The following is a 26,567-nucleotide window of genomic DNA, read 5'->3' as shown; positions in this document are numbered from 1 at the left end:
AAGAAAATGTAAAAGAAAGAATATTTTGAAAGAAATATTTCTGTATTTCTATTCTAGAAGACACCATAGCCAAATTGTCAACATTTCGACATGTCGTCTGGTAAGAATTTTTTTATAGATTTTATAGATTAAATCTAAATTTCAAGAAAAGTTAATATTAATTAATTAGATAACTCTAATTTTGTTAAGTGTGGTTCTCCTTAACATAAATTTTGTGAAGTAGGTAGTACATATGTGAGAGATTGATTTATGGCTGATCGAGTGAAGTGCAGTGTCATGCATGGACGTGAGAAAACACTGAACAGTTCATTGCGTCGTGACCATTACCGTACCATTGCGTGCTATTATTCTGCACACATGTCCAATTAAGATTACACAATTCTGTGCAAGATTAGTAGTTATGGATGGGGGGTCGGGTGTCCGGACACTTTATCTTTTTGAAGCCTTCTTTTTTGTCTGTGGATTACACTAAAAATATGAATCCATTACTTGTAATCATTTTCTATTTTGTTCTTTATAATATTTCCTAACATTTTGTACTAAAAATTGATGAAACTTCGCTGGTAACTTTTTCCAAATGACATTCTAAAATTGATCGTCCGGACACACAACCCGTCCGGATACACAACAACTGGGTATACAATGTTTTTGGCCCTCACTTCAGCTGCATGATGCAGCAGGGATCACTCCTAGTACCAATGAGGTCCAAACATTACATGTATGGACCTCATAGGCGACATCAGTGCTAAAATTGGGTTAGAGATTTATGTGGATCTAAATTTATTGTAATTTCAACAAAAGTACTAGCTAAATTTGAGGCTTTTGTTGAAATTTTGCTTTAATGATACATTAATGCTTCAATAAGTAACAAAAAATTGAAAGAAATGAAGGGGAACTTACATTTTGACGACTTTTTCCTGATTTTCTTGGCAGTTGTCCTTCACTTCTGACTCTCGATCGGACCTGATATGCAGATCACGTATACGCGTTCTCGTCAGGTGATCGGTCGGTTATTCTTTTCGCCAGATGTTGATAATTATATATTTCATAACGCAGCGTTCATCGCAAATTTAGCTGAAAGAGATTGAAGTTGAACAGCGCAAGCTTTAATTTATTCAGAAATAACGTTTGATTGCACAAGTTTCGCCTCGGACATTTAGGATCATTTGGTCCCATATTGGCGTAACTACGGGGGGGGGGGGGGTGTCCCTACCACCGTCCACACCGGGCGTCCACAAGCCAGCAATTATCTTTTTTCTCTCTTTTTTTAACCAAAATGCTTCCCCCAGAAAAAAAGAACCAGGGTTAAAGAGAAAGACAATTATGATAGAGGAACACAAAATACTTTATTTTTTCAGCTTTTAATGCATCGACTTATAATCAAATATTAAATGGGGCTTAGAACATTTTTTTAAAAAGTCAATTAATAAAAATATTCCGCTCTTCGGGATTTGAGCTTTCATGAAATATCCGATCTTTTTCATGATTACCGAAAATACTTCAAATGTCAAAAAAAAAATTATCGGTGTAGTAGCTGATACCTTGCGCCCGCCTTAATTATTTTAATGTTGAGATACTTTGCTTTAATTTAATGAATTCCTAAAAGCATTAATTCTCAGATCATTTGTCGCAGTCAAATGATTCGATTGGTAAGCTAGTTGTATAATTATTATGATTCATGAATTGTTTAAAATGTGTCTCTCTATCAGTTTTGAATATTTAAAAAAATGTCAGCTCGTGCTTTTTGCTCGCAATATTTTGATTAGTAAGAAATTCTTGTGTATGCGAGTTTGATACATAAATAACTAGAGAGAGAGGGGGGTGTCCCTCAGCTACTTGTCCTTGCTTATTCCAATTTTTTTTTATTATGCTCGTGTTGTGAGTATTTCAAAGTCTTTTCTTTTTCTCACCCTTTTTATTGTCTCGGAGCTTCCCTCTATTTCTTTGCTACGATGTATAGCCCATCTTACTTGTTTCATTTTTTTATGTTCTCATTTCATTGAAAACATAATTATTAAACTGACGTAGAAGACTTTACAACAAAATTTTGATATTGTTTTTTCTTGTTTGTTTGGCTTTCTTTTTTCTTCTCCTCAGTCCTTTTTCTAATTAGTTTCCCTTTCCTTATTTTATATTATTTCATTTCATGAGGCATCCGCCAACTTATATACAACAACAAACGTTAGAGGCGGATATCCAGTAAGGGGGCGTGGTGGTGTGCCCTCTAAAAAGAGGAAAATAGGAAGGAAAAAAAGCAGGATTTATCTTGGTGAAGATGATAGTGGTGGTGATGGTGGCGGTGATGATGATGATGATGATGATAATAATGATGGTGGTAGTGGTGATAAAGATGAGAATGAAGTTGGTGACGATGATATGATGATGATGTAATTTTGTCTTTAAAAAATAATAGTGCAAAGGCGAAATCATTTAAAGTTTATTATGAAAATAGCAGAAAAAAATAATTTGAAAAATTGTACGTATGCGTATGGAAAATCTATCCCCCACCAAAAAAGAAAAAAAGTGAGATTTTGTTTTGTTATTTGTGACGGCGTAGGCCTATGCGAACAGCTGTGTGATATAATTATGGTAAAAAAAGTAAATGAAATGCCAAGAAATACATGATAATGACTTTTATTGTACATTCAGTATATCAGTAGATAAATTCATACTCGTTCCAAAAAAAGAAGAAAGTGGGTATATTATGGACCATTAAAAATGGGCAGTTGCTCTATATATTATATTACATAGAATATATAGAGCAACTGCTCGTGTGTAGCGGTAAGTTATTCACCTGATCTACATAATTCATGCGGCGCACGGCGCGTGCGCATTTAATTATTGTTGTGAATACAATGAATGTCATCAAAAACATAATAACACAGATCAAATAGTGCCAGCTCGACGCGCAAAATGAGAAAAAAAATATATATTTTCTGCCCTGATAATTTGATAACCCTAACCTAACCCAATTTCTAAGTATTTTTATCATAAACAGGATAACTATATACAATGATTGAAATTAACTTTATATTCTTTTGCGAACAAAATGAATATGAAAGACAGCTTTTTGATAAAGAACACAGTTTTAGAGCGTTAGAGCGCGATTTATACCTACAACCGCTAACATAGGCGGATCCAGGGGGGCCGAGGGGCCCGGGCCCCCCTATTGGCGGAGCAAAAAAAGAAAAAAAAGAAAGGAAAAAAGAAAAGGAAGGGAAAAGAGAGGAAAAAAGAAGAAAGGCAAACATAAGAGGAGGAACATGATTAAATGAAATAACATTAGGGGAAGACTCTGAAAATAATTTTTTTTAAAATCTATTTGTTAGGATAAAAAATTTTCGCTCGCGCTTCGCGCCTTATTGTCTTTTAGGGTATTTGCATATCTTGCTCAATATGGAGCTTGAAAAATCAAACTTTGAAGTCATTATACAAAACATATTTCAGCTGGGAAATCGAACTTTCATTATTTTGTTTCATTTACAAATTGATTTTTAAAAAGTGCTCTGTAAAAATGTCTGTGATATCATCTGAACATTATCATTTTCTACTTGCGCTGCGCGCTCGCAAAATTTGAATTTTCAGGTACGTATTATTTTCCTGTATTCCATAAAGTTCTCAAAAAGTTCCCTATTCAGGTCAGATTGTTAAAACGTATCAGCTAGCGCCGCACGCTATAGCGTTTGGATTAGTCGGTTATGTATATCCCAATATTAATTCTAAATCAAACTAATTTGATGACAGTTTATCAAAAACTTCGACTCGCGATTTCTGCTCGCATTGATAGATATATAATGCCTCTTATGCATAATTACAAAGTGCTTTAAATGTCCAGTTTTCAGGCCATAAAATTAACACATTTCGCGCTCCCATGCGAGAGAAATAGGAAGATGGTCATCAATTTCATATGATGACATAATGCCCTCATAGCATGTTCCGGTCCTATGTAAAAACTCAAAGTAATAAAAATAAAATACATCAGCTCTTTTTTAACTGTGATCCATCACAATTCACAATTTTCCCACAAAGTGTTTGCATTACAGAGCTTAAATTCACCCTTTGTTATATCATATATTTTTAGCTCGCGCTTTGCGCTCTCTTTATTGATTTTCATGATAAGAAAGTTACTTAGAATACCCAAATTCTAGGTCGAAATCTAAAACACACGTTAATTCAGATACGCAGATTGTTCTCTATTTAAATCATTATCCAGTTTCAGATCACAATATCAAAAAGTGTCTGCTCGCGGATAAATAACTTATCCTTTTCATGATAAAACATGAATAGTGCGTCCAGAATCTTTCCCCATAATTTTGTTTACCCATCACATTTCTCCTATTTTCTCCTCCCTTTTATTTTCCATTAATTTTTCTTTCGTTCACTTTTTTTCTGTCCTCTTTTCCCATAATTTATTTTACCCATCACATTTCTCCCTATTTACTCTTCCCTTTTATTTTCCATTAATTTTTCTTTCGTTCACTTTTTTTCTGTCGCCTTTTCCCTTCTAAGTTCTATTTTTTTTTCTCGTCTCACCGCTTTTCCTCATCCCCAGCCCTCGATCGACGCCCGTGCAGATTCGCAAACAATATCAAGAGTATATGTCTACTTGCAAGGGCGGAAATCTCTCCCCAAAGGTAGGGGGACCAGGGGCTGGAAAATTTGACAAGCAAAAAACAAACAAAAAAAGAAGGTTTATCACCCTCTAAAGAAGGTCATCTTGACCAAAAGAAATTTGACAAGCAAACAAGCAAAAAAAAGGGGGCATGCCAAAAGTAAGATCGTCTCTTCCAAAATACATTTCGAATTTGAACGACATGACCAAAAATAGTAGGGGGACATTTCATAATGTGCCCCCTACTATTTTGGGTGAGGGGACATGTCCCCCGGCCCTGGGGTTTGCGCCCATGTGGGTGGGGGTGTTGCGCCTCCCTATCGGGATCATATCACAGCGAGTATACACTCTTCCATATTGGAAGAGTGTTTACTCGCTGAGATTTCGATCTCACACATAATTTTATAAAAAAAATAGAACAGCTACGCCTTGAACACAGGCCAAAATGCCTAACGATTTCTCCGCGGCATTAACAACTCTCGTAAAGGGCGCTCCATTTATAAATAACGTTGCATGAACAGCTCTCTATGGCGACGAAATTTACCGCGGAATTGCAGCCAGCAGCGTGGGAAATTGGCAGAAAATTCAAGAAGAGAACCGGTGAGTACCGATTTAACAGTATTCATGTATTAATTAATATTTATTTAATCATAAGAATAATTTTTTTTTACGGAAAGAAAGCTTAGTTCTAAGCTAGGGCGGCCCAAATGCGCGTGAGTGGAGTCCCAGTTTCTTAACACGGGTAAGTATTGCGGTGTCGCCTAGAGTGGCAGGGATCAAGTTTTACACCAGGCCCAGGGCATGCAGGGGGGGGGATTGGGAGTCATGATTAAAAAAAAAATCGAAAGCCATTTTCAATTTTCACAAAATTCAAATTCAATCAGTGAGTGATCAGGATTCAATCATTCAGTTCATGGTTTGCATACTCTTAGACAGGAATAACCGTCGTTTCTGGGGATTTATTTAACAATATCTGACATTTTACTATCATCCCCATTCACCGACGGTACTACGTTAGTGCGAGCCTGCATGTGTAATCATATCGCCCAATTCGGGCCTGTAATCATGGTAATGTACATGTATGTAATTTAGTGTTTTGTCTAGATCTAGATTTTTGTTTTAGGTCTAGTTCTAAATGACAAACTATCTTGAGCGATGGCCCACTCTTTTTGTTAGACTAATCTTTCTTTTGATACTGCCCATATTCCAAGAAAATATTGAAATTACACGTTACCAATGATTTATTCCTTTTTACAATTTATTGTCGGCGAGGAAAAAACTTGCAGCCGTGTGTTGCTGCCCTCCCATTCGTTCATTTCTTGTATTTATTTGGTAATAAAGTCATGATTGACTATTTTTGCCACACACTGTATGAAAAGTAGGGTAACAACTTTCTTTAGTGTTATATTTCCTCTTATGTGATTTTCATTTTATATTCATTCCCTTTTTTAGCTCATCCGGCCCGAAGGGCCAGATGAGCTTATGCCGTGGTGTGGCGTTCGTCGTCTGCCGTCCGTCCACAATTTCAAAATGCTTCTTTTTCATTATTTCAAGTCTGATTTCAATTCTGTTTGCTTTACATGATAACACATGGTGGGGATTCAAAACTTATACACAGAATTTTAAAACTCATTAAATATTCTGATTTATGCGCATTTTTTCAAAATTCACAAAAAATGCTTCTTTATTTGTAGACCGATTTTGAATTTTTTGCTTCCATCTGGTAGAGCTTCACGAGGTCCACCAAATTTGGAAATTTTGACTAGAACAATTTTTTATGCTAATTTATGCAAAATTGATTTATGAATATTTTTAACAATTCACATAAAATACTTCTTCTTTATTGTTGACCGATTGTGATTTTTTTTCTTCCATCTGGTAGAGTTTCATGAGATTCACCAAACTTTCATACAGAATCTTGACATTTTTAGTAGAAAATTATTTCTGCAAATTTATTCATAAATCACAGAAAATGCATCTTCTTCTTTAATTTTTGACCGATTTGATTTTTTTCTTCCATTTGGTAGAACTTCATGAGGTTCACCAAACTTCTACACAGAATTTTGACATTTTCAGTAGAAATTTATTAAGGGCAATTCCACAGGTTGGTGGACATGAGCTTAAAAATTCAAATTCAATATTTTCTTGAATTTTTTAATACTTTAAGTCCTTCATGCATGATAGTTTCAGGAACAAGAAATAAAAAGTTTATTTTCATATGTATACTTTGGAAAAAAATGGTAAAAAGTTGTGTCTTCCATTCTGTACCAAAATACAAGAAAAATATTGAAAAATGAAATATGCCTTATTACCATTTTGTTATTGCAACGACATACCACTTTATAAATTTCTGAAGTTTAGAAGAGTCAAATTACCTAAAATACACAACAGCTTTTCAAGTAAATTTGTAGTACTCATTCAAAAATGAATATTGCAACCTGCTCAGGTGATGTAACGTGAGTAACCAAAAAAACTGACTTTGTTTTCTGAGAGAAAAATTCTTCACAGTTAATTGGTGGGATTTTAAATTCTCTTCCTTCAAACAATCTTTGACACAGTGATGACTATCAAAATCATTAGAAAGTACAAGTTTTTAATAAAAATGATGAAGAAAAACTGTAACGTGAGTAACTATGTAACGTGAGTAACCATCATGTAACGTGAGTAACCAGTAAAAATTATGCAGTTAGGTAACATTTTCTGTGGGATGTCAAGTTTTAAGTCTCATGGCGAGTTGTAAAGTTATTTTTGATTAATTAAAAGCAAAATGAGGGTACACCTCTTTGATGTGACTCTTTGTTCATCAAAATATCAGTGGTCATACAATCACACAAAAAATTGAATATTAGTAGAAGTATTCACAATGTGAGAGTGCATTAGTAAGACTTGGTTTTGATTAACCAAACTTTAAAGAGTGTATGAACAACACATTGAATATCCTTACCTGTAACCTTATCTAGGCTGGGGTATTTTGGGAGTTAATATGGCCGGGAGGGGGGGGGTTGGGTGGGGCATCCCAGGCCCCACTTGAGATCTCGGCCATTGGCCGCATGATCACGCCGAAAATTTGCACGCAGGTTGTCTTGGACATAATCTACAATACTATACAGTAATTTATTTCATGCAAATTGGTATTAAGCGATTATGCTAATTTATGCATAATTAGTAAGCAAATTCATACTTTTCCCTCTTACTCCCTAATAAAGCTCCAATTGTTCAATTTTTTTGGTATAAAATTTCTTTTCGATGTTCCTAGCAATGAATTTTACACACATTATTGAATTTTTAATGATATTTGTGTTGTTAACCATACATGGACAAAATGTAACGTGAGTAACCGTAACGTGAGTAACCATATTATCTGCACCCCAAGTAAAAACCATGTGTTCTTTATTTTTTTAATTATGTACAAAGTTTGTCTCCCTAATATACTTCTTTGAAATGGATATAATCAACTTTCATAAAAGCCTTGTATGAGGAAACTTTTCACTTATGTCGACTTTTCATTTTATGCATGTCCATATCAGGTAACGTGAGTAACCGACACATTCCAAAGATTTGCCAGGAGCATAATAAAATTTACCAAGTTTTGTTTCTATACAAAGGATAGTCAGACTGTGTACTTTATTATAATAAGGAAATGTTTAGTTCCTATCAATAATAATGGAGTTACAGCTCCAAGTATGAGTCAAGGTGTCTCCAAATGTAACGTGAGTAACCGTGGAATAGCCCTTAGCATGCAAATTTATGCAAAATTTATTCATAAATCACAGAAAATGCCCCTTCTTTATTTGTTGACCGATTTTGATGTTTTTTTCTTCCATCTGGTAGAGCTGCATGTGGTTCACCAAACTTGTACACACAATTTCAAAATTTTGTCTAGAAAATTATTTATGCTAATTTATGCAAAATTTATTCATAAATCACAAAAAATATTTTTCTTCATTTGTTGATCAATTTCAATTTTGTTTGCTTTATATGATAGCTCGAGGTGGGGATACAAAATTACGACACAGAATTTTGAAACTCATTAAATATGCAAATTTATTTATATATTTTCAAAACTCACAAAACTACTTTATTTGTTGATTGATTTTGATTATTTTTTTCCATCTGAGAGCTACACGAGGTTCACCAAGGTTCTATACAGAGTGTAGAAATTTCAACTCGCAAATTATTTATGCTTAATTTATATGAAATTTATTCATAGATCACAAAAAACGTTTCTCTGTCATTTCTTCTGTAATTTCAATTTTATATCCTCAATTTATGTCACCAATTAATTCACTACATTGTCAACTGGGCTGAAATTAAAATTGTGTTAAATTTTGTTGCGAGATGCTGTCCAGCAGATGAGTTCCACATCATTGATGTGCTAGTTGCTTTAAAAGAAAAAAACAAAAAACATTTAAATACATACGTAACAAAAAACTGAGGAATGAGATATCAGCAAACAATAGGGGATTACTTCCCGAAAGCGATAAGGTTGTTGATCGAAGATCTATGAGATATATAAAAGAAAAACATTCTAACAAAAGGGATAACGTTTTAAGTTTTTAACAAGTCTTGGGGTACTTTGAATTCTCAGTGTACCGAGCATCATTTATGATAAATTTAGCATTTTTGTCTCACCTGCGAAGCAAAGTGAGACTATAGGCGCCGCTTTTCCGACGGCGGCGGCGGCGTCAACATCAAATCTTAACCTGAGGTTAAGTTTTTGAAATGACGTCATAACTTAGAAAGTATATGGACCTAGTTAATAAAACTTGGCCATAAGGTTAATAAAGTATTACTTAACATCCTATTAGAGTTTCATGTCACATGACCAAGGTCAAAGGTCATTTAGGGTCAATGAACTTAGACCATGTTGGAGGAATCAACATCGAAATCTTAACCTGAGGTTAAGTTTTTGAAATGTCATCATAACTTAGAAAATATATGGACCTAGTTCATGAAACTTGGACATAAGGTTAATCAAGTATCACTGAACATCCTGCATGAGTTTCATGTCACATGACCAAGGTCAAAGGTCATTTAGGGTCAATGAACTTTGGCCGAATTGGGGATATCTGTTGAATTCCCATCATAACTTTGAAAGTTTATGGATCTGATTCATGAAACTTGGACATAATAGTAATCAAGCATCACTGAAAATTTTGTGCAAGTTTCAGGTCTAATGATTAAGGTCAAAGGTCATTTAGGGTCAATGAACTTTGGCCCAATCGGGGGTATCTGTTGAATTACCATCATAACTTTGAAAGTTTATTGGTCTAGTTCATTAAACTTGGACATTAGAGTAATCAAGTATCACTGAACATCCTGTGCACGTTTCAGGTCACATGACCAAGGTCAAAGGTCAATGAACTTTGGGCGAATTGGGTGTATCTGTTGAATTACCATCATAATTTTGAAAGTTTATGGATCTGATTCATGAAACTTGTACATAAGAGTAATCAAGTATCACTGAACATCCTGTTCGAGTTTCAGGTCACATGATCAAGGTCAAAGGTCATGTAAGGTCAATGAACTTTGGCCATGTTGGGGTTTTTTGTTGAATAACCATCATATCTCTGTAAGTTTATTGGTCTAGTTCATAAAAAGTGGACATAAGAGTAACCATGTATCACTGAACATCTTGTGCGAGTTAGAGTAGTATTCAAAGTCAGCACTGCTGCTATATTGAACCGCGTGATGCAGGTGAGACGGCCAGAGGCATTCCACTTGTTTACAATTTACAATTCCAATAATCTCAGTAGCCTAAGATAGATTTTCTGGGGTTATATTGACCCATAAAGTAAAGACAGAGACAGAGAGAGGATTTATATGATCAAGAAGTGATAAAATAGAAAAAACTTATTTGAAATGATTGAGGGACAGGCAAAGAACGAAGAGCCCCTCCCACACCCGTACCAGAGTTACTTGGTTACGACTGTCCTGTTGGTGGATTCAGATCCATCAACATCTTGAGGTTTGATCTTTCAAGGGAACCTACCTTTAATCTACCTCTACGTTCCTTGCGTTAGGCTTTTATGAAGGCTTTCCGATTAGAATTTTCGATATCCTGGCCAATCAATGCGAGCGACTAGTTCTGAACGCACACAGACAAGCGCAAGCGACAACTCAGAGGCATGAATCGCGATATATGGTGACTCGTAAAGACGTAATGATGATTTACGTCCTCCAAGATGGCAACTTACAATGACCAATGAAAGGATCGAAGATGACTATTTTTTAATCATCATTTGAAAGGAAATAGCGGTAACTGCGATCTAAGGTATTCTTAATTTTATATATTTTCTTGTAAATTTGGATGTAATTTCTTTTTTGTAATGTGACATTTTATGTACAAAAAAAAATCAGAAAATCGGGTTTCCGCCAAATGTTAAGATGTAACGTTACTGCTTAATAATACATTGTCTTTACGTACAGGTCAACAACTCTTCAGTCTATGTATTTGTGAGTGGAGCCAACGCAGTTCGGCAGAATAACAAGGACTTCTGCAGTCCTTGTAAACGTGATAACTTCAGTTTAACTTAATCTAGGCTCATATAATTTTGTGTGTAGGATAATAGCATGGGTCCCAGGAAGCCTATTGATTTTGAGGTCCAAAGGTCAAGGTCACAGTGACATGTTTTCTTAATACCCTTCTGCAGTCCTTGTAAATGCAATAACTTCAGTTTGACTTAACCTAGGCTCATATAATTTGGTGGGTATGATACTAGCATGGATCCCAGGAAACCTAAAGATTTTGAGGTCAAAGGTCAAGGTCACACTGACATGTTTCCATCTTACCCTTCTACAGTCCTTGTAAACGCGATAGCTTCAATTATAATACAGCTGAATGCACATTTACAATCTTAATTCCTGCATTTGACAGATCCTGGATCATGAAATTTCTTCGTATTTTGCCGGGTCCATTTCAAATGAATCTGAAAAACGCCCTCTCTATCTTTTTAAGAAACCCCTCTGGTAAAAGTACGGATGAAAGTAAAAAGACAAACAGGGTATGACGTTCTGAGTTCACTCAAACATGAGGTGTGCACACTGTACAGTCTCGGTGAAACTTCCTAGTAATAAGAAATATGATGGACTATCAGAGACACTTAGGGGCAAGTCCAAGAATGCCCACACATTGTGTATTGGACAATGTTCAGGGACTATTATTACCCTCTTTAAAATCTTGGTTAAGATTATGGATTCATTTCCCAAAGAAGAACAAACTGGGAAATTATGAGTGACCTTTGACCTTGGCTGTACAAAAGTTCCTGTGTTACGTATGCAAAGTTCTACAAAAATTGCATTTTTTCATTCATGCAAAAAACAAACTCTGAAAGTATTTTTACAATCATAATGATAATAAATGATAATAGGCATTTATATAGCGCCATCTATCTAGAAATAATCTATTCTGAGGCGCATTGTTATTATCATAAACCCAGCTTTATCTTGAGCTACCTTTCAGTGCTCAGTTCATTCAAGGAATAATTCCTGCCGGGTACCCATTCACCTCACCTGGGTCGAGAGCAGCACAGTGTGTTTAAATTTCTTGCTGAAGGAAAGCATGCCATGGCTAGGATTCAAACCCACAACCCTATGTTTGAAAGATGAGCGTCAGAACCACTAGACCACGACGTGCTCGCAATTATGTTACAGTTTGGTGTTAGGAAAGGTTTATTACTGAAGTATACTTCTGTAACGTTTTGTGTCATAGTGGATCAGAATTTCATCTTTCAATGAATAAAGTATTCTGTCCATTGCACAAATGAAAAAATATTCATTATTTGGTTTATATGACACCTAAAAATTGATTTTTTTTTTCATATGAAATTTATTAATTTTGATGCAAAACATGCTCATGCAGTACGAATTCGGTCTGTTGATTGTAATGCCATTACAACATTAGTACTGCTGGTGCCTGTAGCTATCGTCTCAGTGTGCGTGTGTAATGGACAAAATTGTATGGATCCAATATTGCACGGTTGATGACGTCATTGCAAAATTGGCTGAATGAACGTTATCAAACAACCAGTCAAATAACAAGGATCTATCTAGGTGTCATATAATGTGTGATTGATACCAATGAATAGATCATTTAAAGAAAAAAAAGAACAGTGACTTTCAATATTGTGCCATTTTGCAACTTTGAATTTTGACCTTGCCCCACATTTCAAGGCACTGCACCTTCCTGTGAACCATAATCATATCATGCCGGGTACCAATTTAAAGAAAATAAATGATCTTTGAATGATATGAAATATGCATTGTGTGAAATTGGGAGTTGGGAGATATTAATTGCCAAACTCAGATTTCCAAACTCTTTTTGAGGAGTTTAAATGATTAATCAAGGAAATTACCTAAAAGCAATGTTGAAAATTTTAAAATTCAAGACTGCCTTGTGTTCATGTACCGGTATTCTGTGTCTATATTGAAAGGATATGAGAATCAATAAGGACCCTGTAACACAAAGGTTAGTGATTAATCACTAATTTGAGAGAATAATTCTGATTGGTTTTGGTTCATAGTCAGTCTACTGAACAAAATGCGCATACACTAATGATCTTGATAGGCTATTTCATTTAGCAACTAAATGGTATGGTATGACAGGTCCCAGGGGGGTGTTTCATAAAGCTGTTCGTAAGCTAAGAGCAACTTTAAGAATGAATGGTAAACCTTTTTTAAGCGCTAACCATACACGCCATTTACCTCAAGAAAGGATTGGTCTTAAAGTCGCTCTTAACTTTATATGATCAACTTTATCAGTTTATGAAACACCAACCAGGGGACCGTTTCATCAACATTTTTGTCTGACAAGTTGTCAGATCTGACATCTTTCCGTGATTCTGATTGGCTGAGAGGCACGGTTACTATAGTAACTGTCGGATAAAATGGGACTTGTCAGATAACACGTCCGACAAGTCCTTTCATGAAACGCTCCCCAGGACTGTTTATCATCAATTCTTTACAGGTACATGTATGTTACAGCTCACTGTGAATTAGCTGGAACAAATTGAAACCTATTTTCCCTTCCTCTCCCTTTCTTTGTACAGACAATAAACGTGAATCAGAGGAATCCCCAATGGAGCAGTCAGCGGATGATTCAAGCTCCAAGACATCCCAAGACAACCCTGGAAGCAACGAGACGCTAAAATGTCACACGTCCGAAAGCAAGGAATCGACAGCAGCAGCAGCGGCGATGAAATCATCCAGCACGCACGGAGATCAGTGTGAAAGTAGAACTGAGAATAACTCATCAGCTATTAACACCACAGACAATAAGATGGAAATAGAGAATAAAGACTCGTCTGCGAGTAGTAATGGCAGTGTGGTTGGGGCGGGTGGTGACCCGACGGAGGCCAGCGGTGATGCGGCTTGTCCTGTTGATAAAGGTGAAGTGGTGGAGGTGAAGGTCATGTATAATAAGAAGAAGTATGATGTCAGGATCGGTGTGGAGTCAACTGTGGCTGAGCTTAAGACAGAAATTCAAACAGCAACAGGTAAGGGTCTTTAAAAGAATCTGTGTTTGTCTAGGAAATAAGCCAGTTCGTAGTTCCTTTCTGCGCATGATCAAAAGATTCTATGCATGATCAGAAGAAGGTCATTTGTACTAAAGTGACATGGTGCTTTAAAATCTAATGAGATAAGCACCAACTTTGATGTCTTGATTATTCATATATTCTTTTGAATTGTCGTTTTCATTTACATCTACAAAAAAAACAACAATGCTTCCACGAACGACTGGTATTTCACAGTTTGCAAAGTACATGTACATTGTGCAACATGCTAAGATATGCATTTAAAGTAGGAATGCAACAAATGCCTTCATTAAGTGTTTATTTGTGTGCTATGTCAGTCACCTGGTCTATTCAATTTCTTCATCCTGCTATGTAAGGCAAGCTTACGTAATATCTTGCTTTGAAATCTGCCTATCATGATGAAAGAAATGAAAGGTCATTTGACCAAAATTGTCCATGAAGTAACTACGAACTGGTCTATATAATTGGGAAAGGCACCAAATTGTTTGATATTAATCTTAAGTAATTGTACAAAACATGCATGATTAGCACTAGTATTTTGGGGGGGCGGTAAAATAATTCCGTAGTAAGGTAAATTACCTATTACATGCATGCATCAGACTACTGTTGAATTAAGACATGTTTGTGGAAGCTATCAATGAAAGACATCTCTGTTAGTCATCTCTGAATCTATGGCTCTGGTTGGTGGAAAGTTTATTTGTCATTTGAAAATGCTGATGAGATTGAGTGACATCACTTAATAATCATTGATTCTGATTGGTGGAAAGGAAAACTCATGATTGAAAATAGTGATGAAATACATTGCTGCATCAATGATTCTGCTTGCTGGATAGTTCATTGTAAAAGACTTGTACCGGTATCTGAATCAATAACTTTGATTGTTGGAAAGTTCTCGCGATTTGAGATTTAAAGGATATCTAAACTTAATTATGAAAGCAGAAAATGCAGTATTTTACATAATGAAAATGTGGGATGAAACAAGAAGTTGTAAAGTATATATCATATAAACATGATAGCATCCAGTTTTAGTGCCTGGTAAATTCAGTATATTGAAATTTCTTGATAAATATCATGCAAATTGTGCTATATTTTGCAAATACTGAAAGTCCTGTCTGTCATTTATGATAATAGTAAGAGTAAACAATATTCTTAACACAGAATTCTTTGATTTTAGATTTTTGATGAAATGTCTTATCCTTTCACAAATAAAGCTGAAATTTTTGTTGATTAACCTCACACTCCAGCTTATAAAAAAGGAGTGGCTTATAGTTATACAGTACATTTAAACAAAAAAAATGTTTTATTTGATCCAGTGCTGTGCTCAAACCAGCTTTGTCAGGTTTGTGAGGTGTTTTTTTTTGTATGTTCATGTTATCATGTACATTATTTTAATTTCTGGCTTTCGATCATGTCTTTATTTCTCCAGAGTGTATTAATGGAAACAGATGTGTAGGGATAACAGATGTTTAGGGATAACTTTGGAAAGGAAATGAAAAACAGTTTCCTGCAATTTGGCATGAGTACATGACACCAGCAGTGTAGAAGTGATGAGTCAAGGCCTCTGTCACATGATACTTTTGAATGTCACATGACCTTGTAACAAATTATCCTACTTTCTGAAGGTATGATGGTTTTGGAAAGACATCCCTTGATATCGCTTGGCAGGAAAACTCATGTGTGTCATGGTCTACTTCTATGGTTTGGCAAATTCTGTCTCCTCGTGCTATTAAACTATCGTCTTTGTAGATCACTTGTTATATTTGAAATTTAAAGGTAGTGCTTGACATTCAAAAGAATTGTTTAAGGCATACCGGGTACATGTAATTGCAGAGGATAATTTTTTTACACTACACGGTACATAAAGAGCAGTCAAAGTCTTGGGTAACCTTCATATTTTGTTAATGAGTACCTTAAAGTTGATGATTCAGCAAAACTCTAGGTCTATCATCAACTTTATATTGGCACTGATAAATTAGATAATCTATACAAGGCATGATATCCGGGCAAACTTTTTTTCATTTTTTTAATGACTAAAGTACATACATGTACAATGGAAATTATATCATTCATTGTATTTTTGTTTGTATTTTGTATTTTAATTGACCTGTGTTTTGAATTTAAATTTCCTGAGCTACATAGTGGTTTGATAATATGTAATGAAATGTTAGAAGGATGAGCTGCCATAAAGACTGAGCACACAAAGCTCAATGATTGAACGAAAGGCTAATTACACAATCAGTTGTTGGCTTTATGTTATGGTGTCCTGTAATGTGAACATGTTTAAATGTAGTGTGACTACTTTATTCCTGTTTATATTTAAGGATTTTAAGGGCTTAAAGGGGAAGTTCATCCTGAAGAAAAGTTTATCGTAAAAATAGCAGAAAAAATAAAAAAAATATTGGTGAAGGTTTGAGGAAAATCCGTTAAAGATTAAAAAAGTTATTAGAATTCAAAGTTTTGGATTTGTGACGTCATATGCGAGCAGCATTCCTACATAGCGAATGGTAAAAAATCAATGAAATGTCATTTTCTCAGAAAATTGAAAATGGTTTTCACTCTACCTTTTGTACATCAATAGACAAATCATTTCACACCCGATCATAACTAGAAAACAAAATAAAGTCATCAGGAACCATACAAAATTTGAAATTCATTGATTTTTTACCATTCGCTTATGTAGGAATGCTGCTCGCATATGACGTCACAAATCCAAAACTTTGAATTCTAATAACTTTTTTAATCTTTAACGGATTTTCCTCAAACCTTCACCAATATTTTTTATTATTTTTTCTGCTATTTTTACAACAAACTGTTCTTCAGGGTGAAATTTCCCTTTAATCAAGATAATAAAGAGGGACACCTATACCATGCAGTCCCTGTTTATGTTCATGGGCAATGATTCATAAACTAAATGCGATACTTGCATTGTAAGCATGAATTATCCAAAGGCCAATGAAGGCCATGGTTTTGGATGCTCTGTTTATCTGCCGTGATGCACATGTACATGTATCTCATTGACCTTAAGATCATTTTGTGCCCATTCCCTATCTGTTCTTTGATATATAAAAGTAGATGTGTGCCCTCAAAAAAAAAAAGTGGCCTTGCTATTAAAGTATAAAAATTTGAAGGCCCTGTGGCATTGTTCTGTCAAGCCTTGCATGTGACATGCAGTTGACACTTTTGCGACCCGCAGCTAGCCCATATGGACAGTTGCCCACAGGAGTGCGGGCAAGTCTGATGTGCCTGCGCCCTGCAGAGCAGTTTAGAGCATGCTCAAAACTTGTTACAGGTGAGAGTTGTGGGTGATCGCCTACAAGGCTGGTAAGGCCTTGTATTTGGGATGAAATTTAATCTCATGCCATTCAAGAAATACATATCTTCATGTAAATTAATTTTCATAATGCCATTCAATCATTAGGCCCAAACTATATTTACTGTACCTGTTCTTTTTTTGTACTTTGTATTGATATTGTAAATTGACCCTTTCAGCCCTGCTGCTGGTCAGTATTGACCAGCAGCAGGGCTGAAAGGGTGCATCAAATCAATATAACCAATAAATTAATAATAATAATAATAAATAATAAATAAATTCAATTTATTCTTTCATTCTTTTCTCTATGCCTCTGATCAGGGGTTCCACCTGCAATGCAGAAATTAATGTTCAAAGGCCTGATGAAGGACGAGAAGACCTTGAAAGAATTGAAGGTCACCGGTGGTTCTAAACTCATGCTGATTGGATCTACGCCCAAAGCTGTCATGGAGGTCACAAAGCCTGTACCTTCAGGTGGATCGGCTGATAAAGATGAAAAAGGTTAGAATACTGTTTGGATTCTACTTGTATGTGACGTACATGCGTCATTTATGATGCGGGAGAGAGAGTAACTTTGTGAACAGGGGGAAGGTTTTGGAGGTCTAGCATAGTTTTTGTTTGATTTATTGAATTATTGGTTTAATTACAGTGTAAATTTTTATAGTCATGTGGGGATTCTTTTGGGAATATTGAGCAATTTTTCAAATTCAAACCTCCCATCCCAAAATATATACACTAGATATCATTTGAACATATTACCTTTATTAGGCGTGATTCTAATAGATTTTGTTTCTCATGCATAGCAGAGAACGACTATAAGCACCGCTTTTCTGTCAGCGACGGCAGCGCTGTCAACTTCAAATTTTAAGCAAAGGTTAAGTTATTGAAATGTCATCATAAATTAGAAAGTATGGGCCTAGTTCATTAAGCATAAACAAAATGGTGATCAAGTATTACTGAACATCCTGCCGTAGTTGGACGTCACACGACAAAGGTCAAAGGTCATTTAGTGTCAGTAAACTTAGAGCATATTTTTAATCAACATCAAAATCTTCTAATTTTTTGCTGGAAGTACATTTATATATTACCCTCTTGGGATGAGGAGTGAAGAAACCCAGAATGCAACAATTTCATAAAATAAAAAGCAGATAATAGCAAGAATATTGTGAAGTCATGCGTGATAATCTTATTTTCATTGTCCCATTTGCTTCAGTATAAAAAAATCAGGAAATTTCAGTTCTTGAACTTATTTTCAAAGTCTATGACTTTGTGAAGTTATTTGTTATCATTGGTTCAAAGGTCTGCATAAAATTGCACTCTGTGACTGGCAGCAATTGTCAGGCTCAGTTGGACAAATGCTTCAACTCGGGCCTAGTTACATACATTAGCGTTTAATATTATTTCTTGTTTAAAAGACAAAAATCATCGAAGAGGTAGATACACATACTGATTAGCCTGTGGAAATGCATTCACATGTACAGCATAATGCTTTTTTTGTAATTCAGCGTATAATCTATTAGAGGTCAACAAGCTTCTATGAGCAATTACTTTAGTTTATTATCTTGGTAATTTGTGTTTAATGGTTTTACTTTCTGCATGGGTATATTGTAATGTGCGGTTGAGTATAATATCCATACTGATGTAGAGATTGTACATTATGAATTCTAGTTATCACAACTCTTTATTTTCTTTTAATCTGCAGCAAGCGCCGCTAAGGAGCCACTATGTAAACAGAAGATGCATAAAAAGGTCTTGGACAAAGGCAAACCAGATGATGCTATGATCGGTATCAAGAACCAACATGTAAGTAGTTATACCTTGGTCACATTTGTTATACGGTGGCCGTATGGCGAGTCAAAAACAGCCGTTTTATTAAAGGTCAAATCCACCTCAGAAAAATGTTGATTTGAATCAATAGAGAAAAATTAGACAAGCACAATGCTTAAGATTTCATCAATATCGGATGTAAAATAAAAAAGTTATGACATTTCAAAGTCTCGCTTATTTTTAACGAAGTAGTTATATGAAAGAGCCAGTTACATCCAAAATGAGAGAGTCGATGATGTCACTCACTCACTATTTCATTTGTTTTTTATTGTTTGAATTATACAATATTTCAATTTTTGCGAATTTGATGATTAGGACCTCCTTGCCTGAAGCAAAAAATGTTAAAATAATGGAATTCCACGTGTTCGGGGAGGAATGAAACTTCATTTCACATGACAATGATGAGAAAATCAAAATATTTCCTATTTCAAACAATAAAAAACAAAAGAAATAGTGAGTGAGTGACATCATCAACTCTCATTTTGGATGTAACTGGCTCATTTATATAACTGTTTTGTGAAATGAAGCGAAACTTTAAAATGTCATAACTTTCTTATTTTACATCCGATTTTGATGAAATTTTCAGTGTTTTGCTTGTTGAATTTTCCTCTTTTGATTCAAATCAAATTTCTGTTGGGGTGGACTTGTCCTTTAATTTCAATTCAAGCCACCTATATACAGTTGGGCAAAAAATATTAAAACAGCTGTTCTCGACTCGCCGTACGGCCGCCGTAGAACAAATGTGACCAAGGTATTACTCACTGAGGATGCTTAAGGCGCCTTGTCAAAAGTCATGAGTCCTGCACCTTTGTTGCAGAAACCCTGTGAGCAGGTTTGCATTATACAGGAGCAAATGGGAGGCTGAATGTCCAACAAACATACCGTTGCACACAAGACGTACCATCCAAAATGTACCATTGCACGACTTTAGGAGATGACATCACAATACAATTTAATTCATTGCGCTCAGTAAAAATGAAGGTGTAATACCCGTATAAGCCTGCTGGCTAAAAATGCGCAATGCTGCCCAAGGTCATGTGTGCTTGTGTGTGATTTCGCTTTTTGCTTTCAGTATTTTTGTTCCCTTTTCATAGATTACTACAGGGAAAAACTCTTTTGTGTTTTCATATTTTCGCTATATTCTGAGGCGTTGTACAACACAAATAGCGAAATAGATGCTCTATTCAACGAGGCGTTGGCCTAGTTGAGCATCTTTCTTTCACTTCATGCGAAATCTTGCACCATCGCAATCATGCCTATTCGCTAATATTTGTCTATCCTATTGGTCTAATCATTCATGATCTACCAGAAGATGATGAGTAATTATTCAAAGGATTCTAAATTGCCACTTGGTGTACATCTGAGGAGCATTTCATGAACATTTGTTGTCTGACAAGTTGTCAGATCTGACGACTTTCCTTGATTTTGATTGGCTGAGAGGCCGAGTTCCTTTGGTAACTGTTGGATAAATCATCCGACTAGTCATTTCTTGAAACGCTTCCCTGTTATGTCTACTTTCCATTTGGTCTTTCATCCCACCTTGTCTAATCTACTAACCATGTGGTCTAATCGCCAGTTTAGCATTCTTACTATTTTATGTCCTTGCCTGTTGATTACATCTTCAGTTCAAAATATGATACAAAACAAATTCGTTAACCCCATCTAGGCCGGGGTATTTTGGGAGTTCATATGGCCAGGGGGGCCTCCCAGGCCCCCTCCCCCCAAGATCTCGGCCGTCGATCGCACGATCGCGCCAAAAATTGGCATACGGGTTGCCTGGGACATAATCTACAAGATTGTATAGTAATTTATTTCATGCGACTCACTAAGTGATTATGCGTAATTAGTATGCGAAATCATACTTTTTCCTCTAACTCCCTAAACAAAGTTCCAAATGTACTAATTTTTGGTATAGAAACTTTTTGTGGTGTTCTTAGCAAGTGTACATGAAAAAAATTGCGATATCAAATCATTTTCTTATGTATTATATTGTTTTTTGGCAATTTCATATGTATTTCTCGGTTTTTTTTTACCTTTTGTTTTCCATTGTTTTTTCAAAGAAATTTGTTTGGGACACTTCTGTGATCATAAAAAGCATCAAATAAATACATTTAGACCCGCAAAACTAAAAATAATCTACATCTCTGAATTTTGGTTGAAAACACTATTAGCATTGACTTTGTACACAAAATCATGTTTTTGAGCAATTTCTGGTCTGACATGCACTTCCATAATGTTGCGTAATTTCAGAACCATGTACCCGGGTGATGCAAAATTGGTCTCAAAAGTTGCGCAAGACTTGAAAGTAAAAAGTCAGCGAGCAGCGCGGTCAGAAAATTTTGTGCGGCGAAAATATCGCGCGATTCATTGAGGGGGGGCCTCCGAGGCCCCCCCCCCCGGCCTATATAGGGTTAAAGGGAGAGTGAACTGTGTGTGGTATCTCATTGACTGTGTGTTATAGTCTTAAAATATATGTTTTCAGATATCTACTATCATACTACAGAGAATAAATTGACCTATAATTGTACTTGTATAGATAAACTAAAATGTTTTGAGAGGAAAAGTACTTGTTTTGCTACTTCATAATATAATTATTGCGGTATGAATGTATTGAGTAGTTAATTAGCATGTTATCATTCAAGTGGGTCTATATTACTAGACTACACTGGCATCATGAGTCAGGAAACTGGCCAGTTATGAATAGTTGAGGACTTGAGATGGCGCTATTGGTTTGTATCTGCTTTAAGACAGATAAATTCTACACATGAACTTTTATTTACGCCATATTTTACACAACTTTATATAATAATAGATATAAATAAATATGAGTATTATATAATCTCATAATAACGACAACAGTGTATGACACAACATCAAATTACCGATCGATTACTTAAAACTGGTTTGTTTTTCAGGACCCACTTCCAAATGTTCCAATATCTGGCATGCTGAACAAAGCTGGAGGAAAAGTACGACTCACTTTCAAACTAGAAATGGATCAAGTGTGGCTTGGTACGAAAGGTAAGATCGTTTCCATCTTGAAGACAATTATCAGTACTGGAGATCTACTGGACACACTGTAGGGTGATTACCTATGTGTCGTAGGGAAATTTTTGTAGTCTTTTAGCTGATTGCTTGAGCAATGAAAAATTATTTTTTTGTCATTAATAAAGTTATTGTGGGTAGCCATGTGAAAATATGATTACCAACAAAAAATATTTGATTATGGCTGAATTATGGGCAAAAATGTGTGTCCGACATGCAACATTTTCACCCATGGACTGCATTTTTTTGTTGGTTGTCAATTTGTCATATGTCTACCCAGTAGTACTCTATTATTACCACAAAACAAATTGTAGTTCTTTATTTGTTTGGACAATAGGTTGAAAAATATTGCGAAAATAGCTGATTTTTCTATCATGGAATCGCCCTGTACATGATTCCTATCCCTATGAATTCCCTGTTCTTTTTACCTTGATGTCTCTGTTTTGTGCAATGTGGAAAACAGACCAATTTTAAATGGAATTCAGAAAGAACACAGAATTCTTTGACTTTCAAGGAAAACACACATTTTCAGGCCTCTATGATAGTCAGGGTTCCCAGCCCATCAGGGGAAACAGGAAAATTATTTTACTTTTTTCCAGTCAAGGAAGAATCAGGGAATTTGATGAAAAAAAATCCTCAAATCAGGGAAAAATCCCTCACATGAGGCAAAAATCAGGGAATTCGATCTGCCCAAAATTTGAAAGCACGGTAGTCAGTCAGACTCGGTTATATCTTGTAGCATATCAAGCAACATCCATTTAATGACTGGTGGTACAAATTAGTTTTACATTATTGTTTTTATACTGAAAATACATGTAATTCACTGCAACAACTTGGAAAACATGCGAAACTGGCAATGGGTTTGAATAATTATCAGGGAATTTTTAAAACTACATCAGTGAAAATTCAGGGAATTTTGTTTTCTTGAAAAGCTGGGAACTCTGGTAGTGGAACTATTTAAGTTTTAGTACACTCTATTATAAAGTGCACAGCTTATCCACTGCTGGTAGTATATTATCCCAGCCAACTTGCAGCAGTACTTGCTGCTTACATTGTATATAGAATAAAGACTTTATATATTTAATTTTCATCTTTTTTCCAATAGAGAGAACAGAGAAGATCCCCATGAATTCTATTAGGAATGTTATAAGTGAACCTATTGAAGGTCATGAAGACTATCATATCATGGTGAGTATTGCACTCTCAGTGGTTAATATATTCAGGGTTTATTTTAAAACTAAAGAACAATGATACACATACAGTAGCCAGTTGCTGAAGTATCTGTTTATACAATACTATTACAATAACATTACGATATGGGTTCATTAATAAAAAGAAATATATACATTTTATGTAGAAAAAAGGAGCAAAATATACAGATTCACAAGTTGCCATTTACAACTACTTTGGTGACCTTAAATTTCTGAAAATTTCATCTTTGTCCCACCTGCACAGCAGAGTGAGACTATAGGCGCCGCTTTTCCGACGGCAATCGCGTCGTCAACATCAAATCTTAACCTAAGGTTATGTTTTTGAAATGATATCATAACTTAGAAAGTATATGGGCCTAGTTCATTAAACTTGGCCATAAGGTTAATCAAGTATTACTGAAAATCCTGCCTGAGTTTCATGTCACAAGACAAAGGTCAAAGGCCATTTAGGGTCAATGAACTTAGACCATGTTGGGGGAATCAACATCAAAATCTTGACCTAAGGTTAAGTTTTTGAAATGTCATCATTACTTAGAAAATATATGAACCTAGTTCGTGAAACTTAATCATAAGATTTATCAAGTATCACTGAACATCCTGCATCAGTTTCACGTCACATCATTAAGGTCAAAGGTCTTTTCGGGTCAATGAACTTTGGCCGAATTGGGGGTATCTGTTGAATTACCATCATAACTTTGAAAGTTTATGGATCTGATTCATGAAACTTGGACAAGATAGTAATCAAGTGTCACTGAACATCCTGTCCAAGTTTCAGGTCACATGATCAAGGTCAAAGGTCATTTAGGGTCAATGGACTTTGGCCATGTTGGGGGTATTTGTTGAATTACCATCATAACTTTGTAAGTTTATGGATCTGACTCATGAAACTTGGACATAAGAGTAATCAAGTATCACTGAACATCCTGTTCGCATTTTAGGTCACATGACCAAGGTCAAAGGTCAATGAACTTTGGCTATAATGGGGGTATCTGTTGAATTACCATCATAACTTTGTAAGTTTATGGATCTGACTCATGAAACTTGGACATAAGGGTAATCAAGTATCACTGAACATCCTGTGCGAGTTTCAGATCACATGATCAAGGTCAAAGGTCATGTATGGTCAATGAACTTTGGCCATGTTGGTGGTATTTGTTGAATTACCATCATATTTCTGTAAGTGTATTGGTCTAGTTCATAAAACATGGAAATAAGAGTAACCAAGTATCACTAAACATCTTGTGCGAGTTATAGTTGTTTTCAAAGTCAGCACTGCTGCTATATTGCATCGCGTGATGCAGGTGAGACCGCCAGAGGCATTCCACTTGTTATTGCATTTAAAGCTTGAAATTGAAGGTGGAATTGCTCCCATGCACCACCCTTAAGTCCTCTCCAAAGTCCCCTCTCTCATTTTCCCCATATTTTTCATACACAGTCGCGTTCCGATATGCGAAGGTTTACTTACTCAGCGCTATAGGCGTCCTCCATGAGCATTAATCGAGCATTTCAAAAAATTACCAAAGTGTCTGATCTTCCCCTTGTAGTATCTAAGGTCATGCTCAGTCCTGACCTACATGTGATATGAAACAAGCAATCTTATTGATTAATACACAGTAGCGCGCATCCTCTTAGCATGATCTGACCAGTGCGGTGATGCTTTTTATTGGGCATGCATCTTTGACATTGAAGTGCGACTCTTAATAACCCTAACTAGGCCGGGCTTTTTTGGCTGTCCTGCACACTGCACGCTGGAAGTGTGATTCAAACCCCCCTGTAGGTTAAGGGATAAGTCATACGTATCTCTTTGTGAAACACCCCCTGTTTATTAAAACATCCTTTATCCACCGCTGAGTGTGACATTTGAATTGTTATATGACACCTAGATAGAACCTTGTCATGTGATTGGTTGTTTGATATCGATCATTCAGTCCATCTTCCAATGACGTGATCAACCGTGCAATTCATTTGAATCCATACGATTTTGTCCATTGCATGCGCGCAACTCCTGCAGGCACTACAAGTAAATTGTTTGCAGTGTGCATGTTGTATATACAGGCCATTAACTGACGTGCATATTTTACATAGTAATTAATTTTAAGAAATTCATATGAAAAATTTATTTTTAGGTGTCATGTTAACCAATTAATGAATGTTCTTTTCATTTGTGCAATGGACAGAATACTTCATTTGGTGAAAAATGAAATGTATGCTCCATTCAACTCAGCAACGCCTCGTTAAATGGATCGTTTCATCTTTCACCTCATGAAGTATTCTGTCCATTGCACTCATAAACATTCATTATTTGTATAATGGAATTTCCCATCATCACTATTCACTGTGTTCTGTATCCAGGCAATTCAGCTTGGTCCAACGGAAGCTTCAAGGTACTGGATCTACTGGGTTCCTGCTCAATATGCGAAGGGCATCAAAGACACAATTCTTGGAAAGTGGGTGTACTTTTGATCAGACTCTTTACATAGTAATAACCATCATCAACTCGACTGAAGATTGGAGAGGAATTATTCCATCCCGAACTTTACGCAAAGATTGACATCGAAAGGAAGGATCGGATGTAGCGATGTGATGATTTATCTTAACTCAAAATCTTTCTGCAGTGCTTCTTCCAGCTTGCTGATGTCGTTGGAGCTGTTTAATGTTGATGACCCGAATGAACAACGCAGCTGCCTGTCTCTCAACATATGCTGTACAGAAAAGCATGTAATGTAGCTTAACCTATGCCTGAGTCATAATGGTAATATTTTTTAACCTGTGTCAGCTTGTGAATCTTTGGCAGAGACTTGGTGATCAGTGAAATAAAGAAATACACATTGAAGAATTCCAGTGCCACCAAAGACTGGAAAAAAATGCTAGTTTGAGAAACAAATTTCCTTATCCAGACCATGTATTGGATTTCACACTTTTAATCAACTAAGTACAGAACTATAGATGTAAGATTTGTTAACAAATTTTTTGGCATTACTCCTATGTGTTTGAGATCGCATGCTCTATCTGTAATGAAAATCAGAGAA

At 35.7% G+C, this 26,567-nt stretch overlaps 1 protein-coding gene across 1 annotated transcript; it reads left to right on the top strand.

Annotated features, from left to right (window-relative positions):
• Positions 1–62: 62 nt before the first annotated feature.
• On the top strand, positions 63–26,567 carry LOC121423151 (ubiquitin domain-containing protein UBFD1-like). Its single transcript, XM_041618455.1, has 7 exons — positions 63–100; positions 13,660–14,106; positions 17,777–17,956; positions 19,158–19,258; positions 22,198–22,303; positions 23,433–23,515; positions 25,891–26,567. The coding sequence occupies exons 1-7, from the start codon at positions 91–93 to the stop codon at positions 25,999–26,001; spliced, it is 1,038 nt and encodes a 345-aa protein (XP_041474389.1). The 5' UTR covers positions 63–90; the 3' UTR covers positions 26,002–26,567.

The sequence above is a fragment of the Lytechinus variegatus genome, chromosome 10 (assembly GCF_018143015.1).
Source record: "Lytechinus variegatus isolate NC3 chromosome 10, Lvar_3.0, whole genome shotgun sequence".
In the NCBI taxonomy this organism is placed as follows: Eukaryota; Metazoa; Echinodermata; class Echinoidea; order Temnopleuroida; family Toxopneustidae; genus Lytechinus; species Lytechinus variegatus.
The sequence above is the reverse complement of the archived record's forward strand: the minus strand, read 5'-3'. Positions and strand labels throughout refer to the sequence as shown.

What these genes read in the sequence shown, in the direction of transcription:
- LOC121423151 (XM_041618455.1), top strand. An exon ending in AGTGTGGCTTGGTACGAAAG is followed by an intron (nt 22,304 to 23,432) that starts GTAAGATCGTTT and finishes TTTTTCCAATAG; the next exon opens with AGAGAACAGAGAAGATCCCC. An exon ending in ATGAAGACTATCATATCATG is followed by an intron (nt 23,516 to 25,890) that starts GTGAGTATTGCA and finishes TTCTGTATCCAG; the next exon opens with GCAATTCAGCTTGGTCCAAC.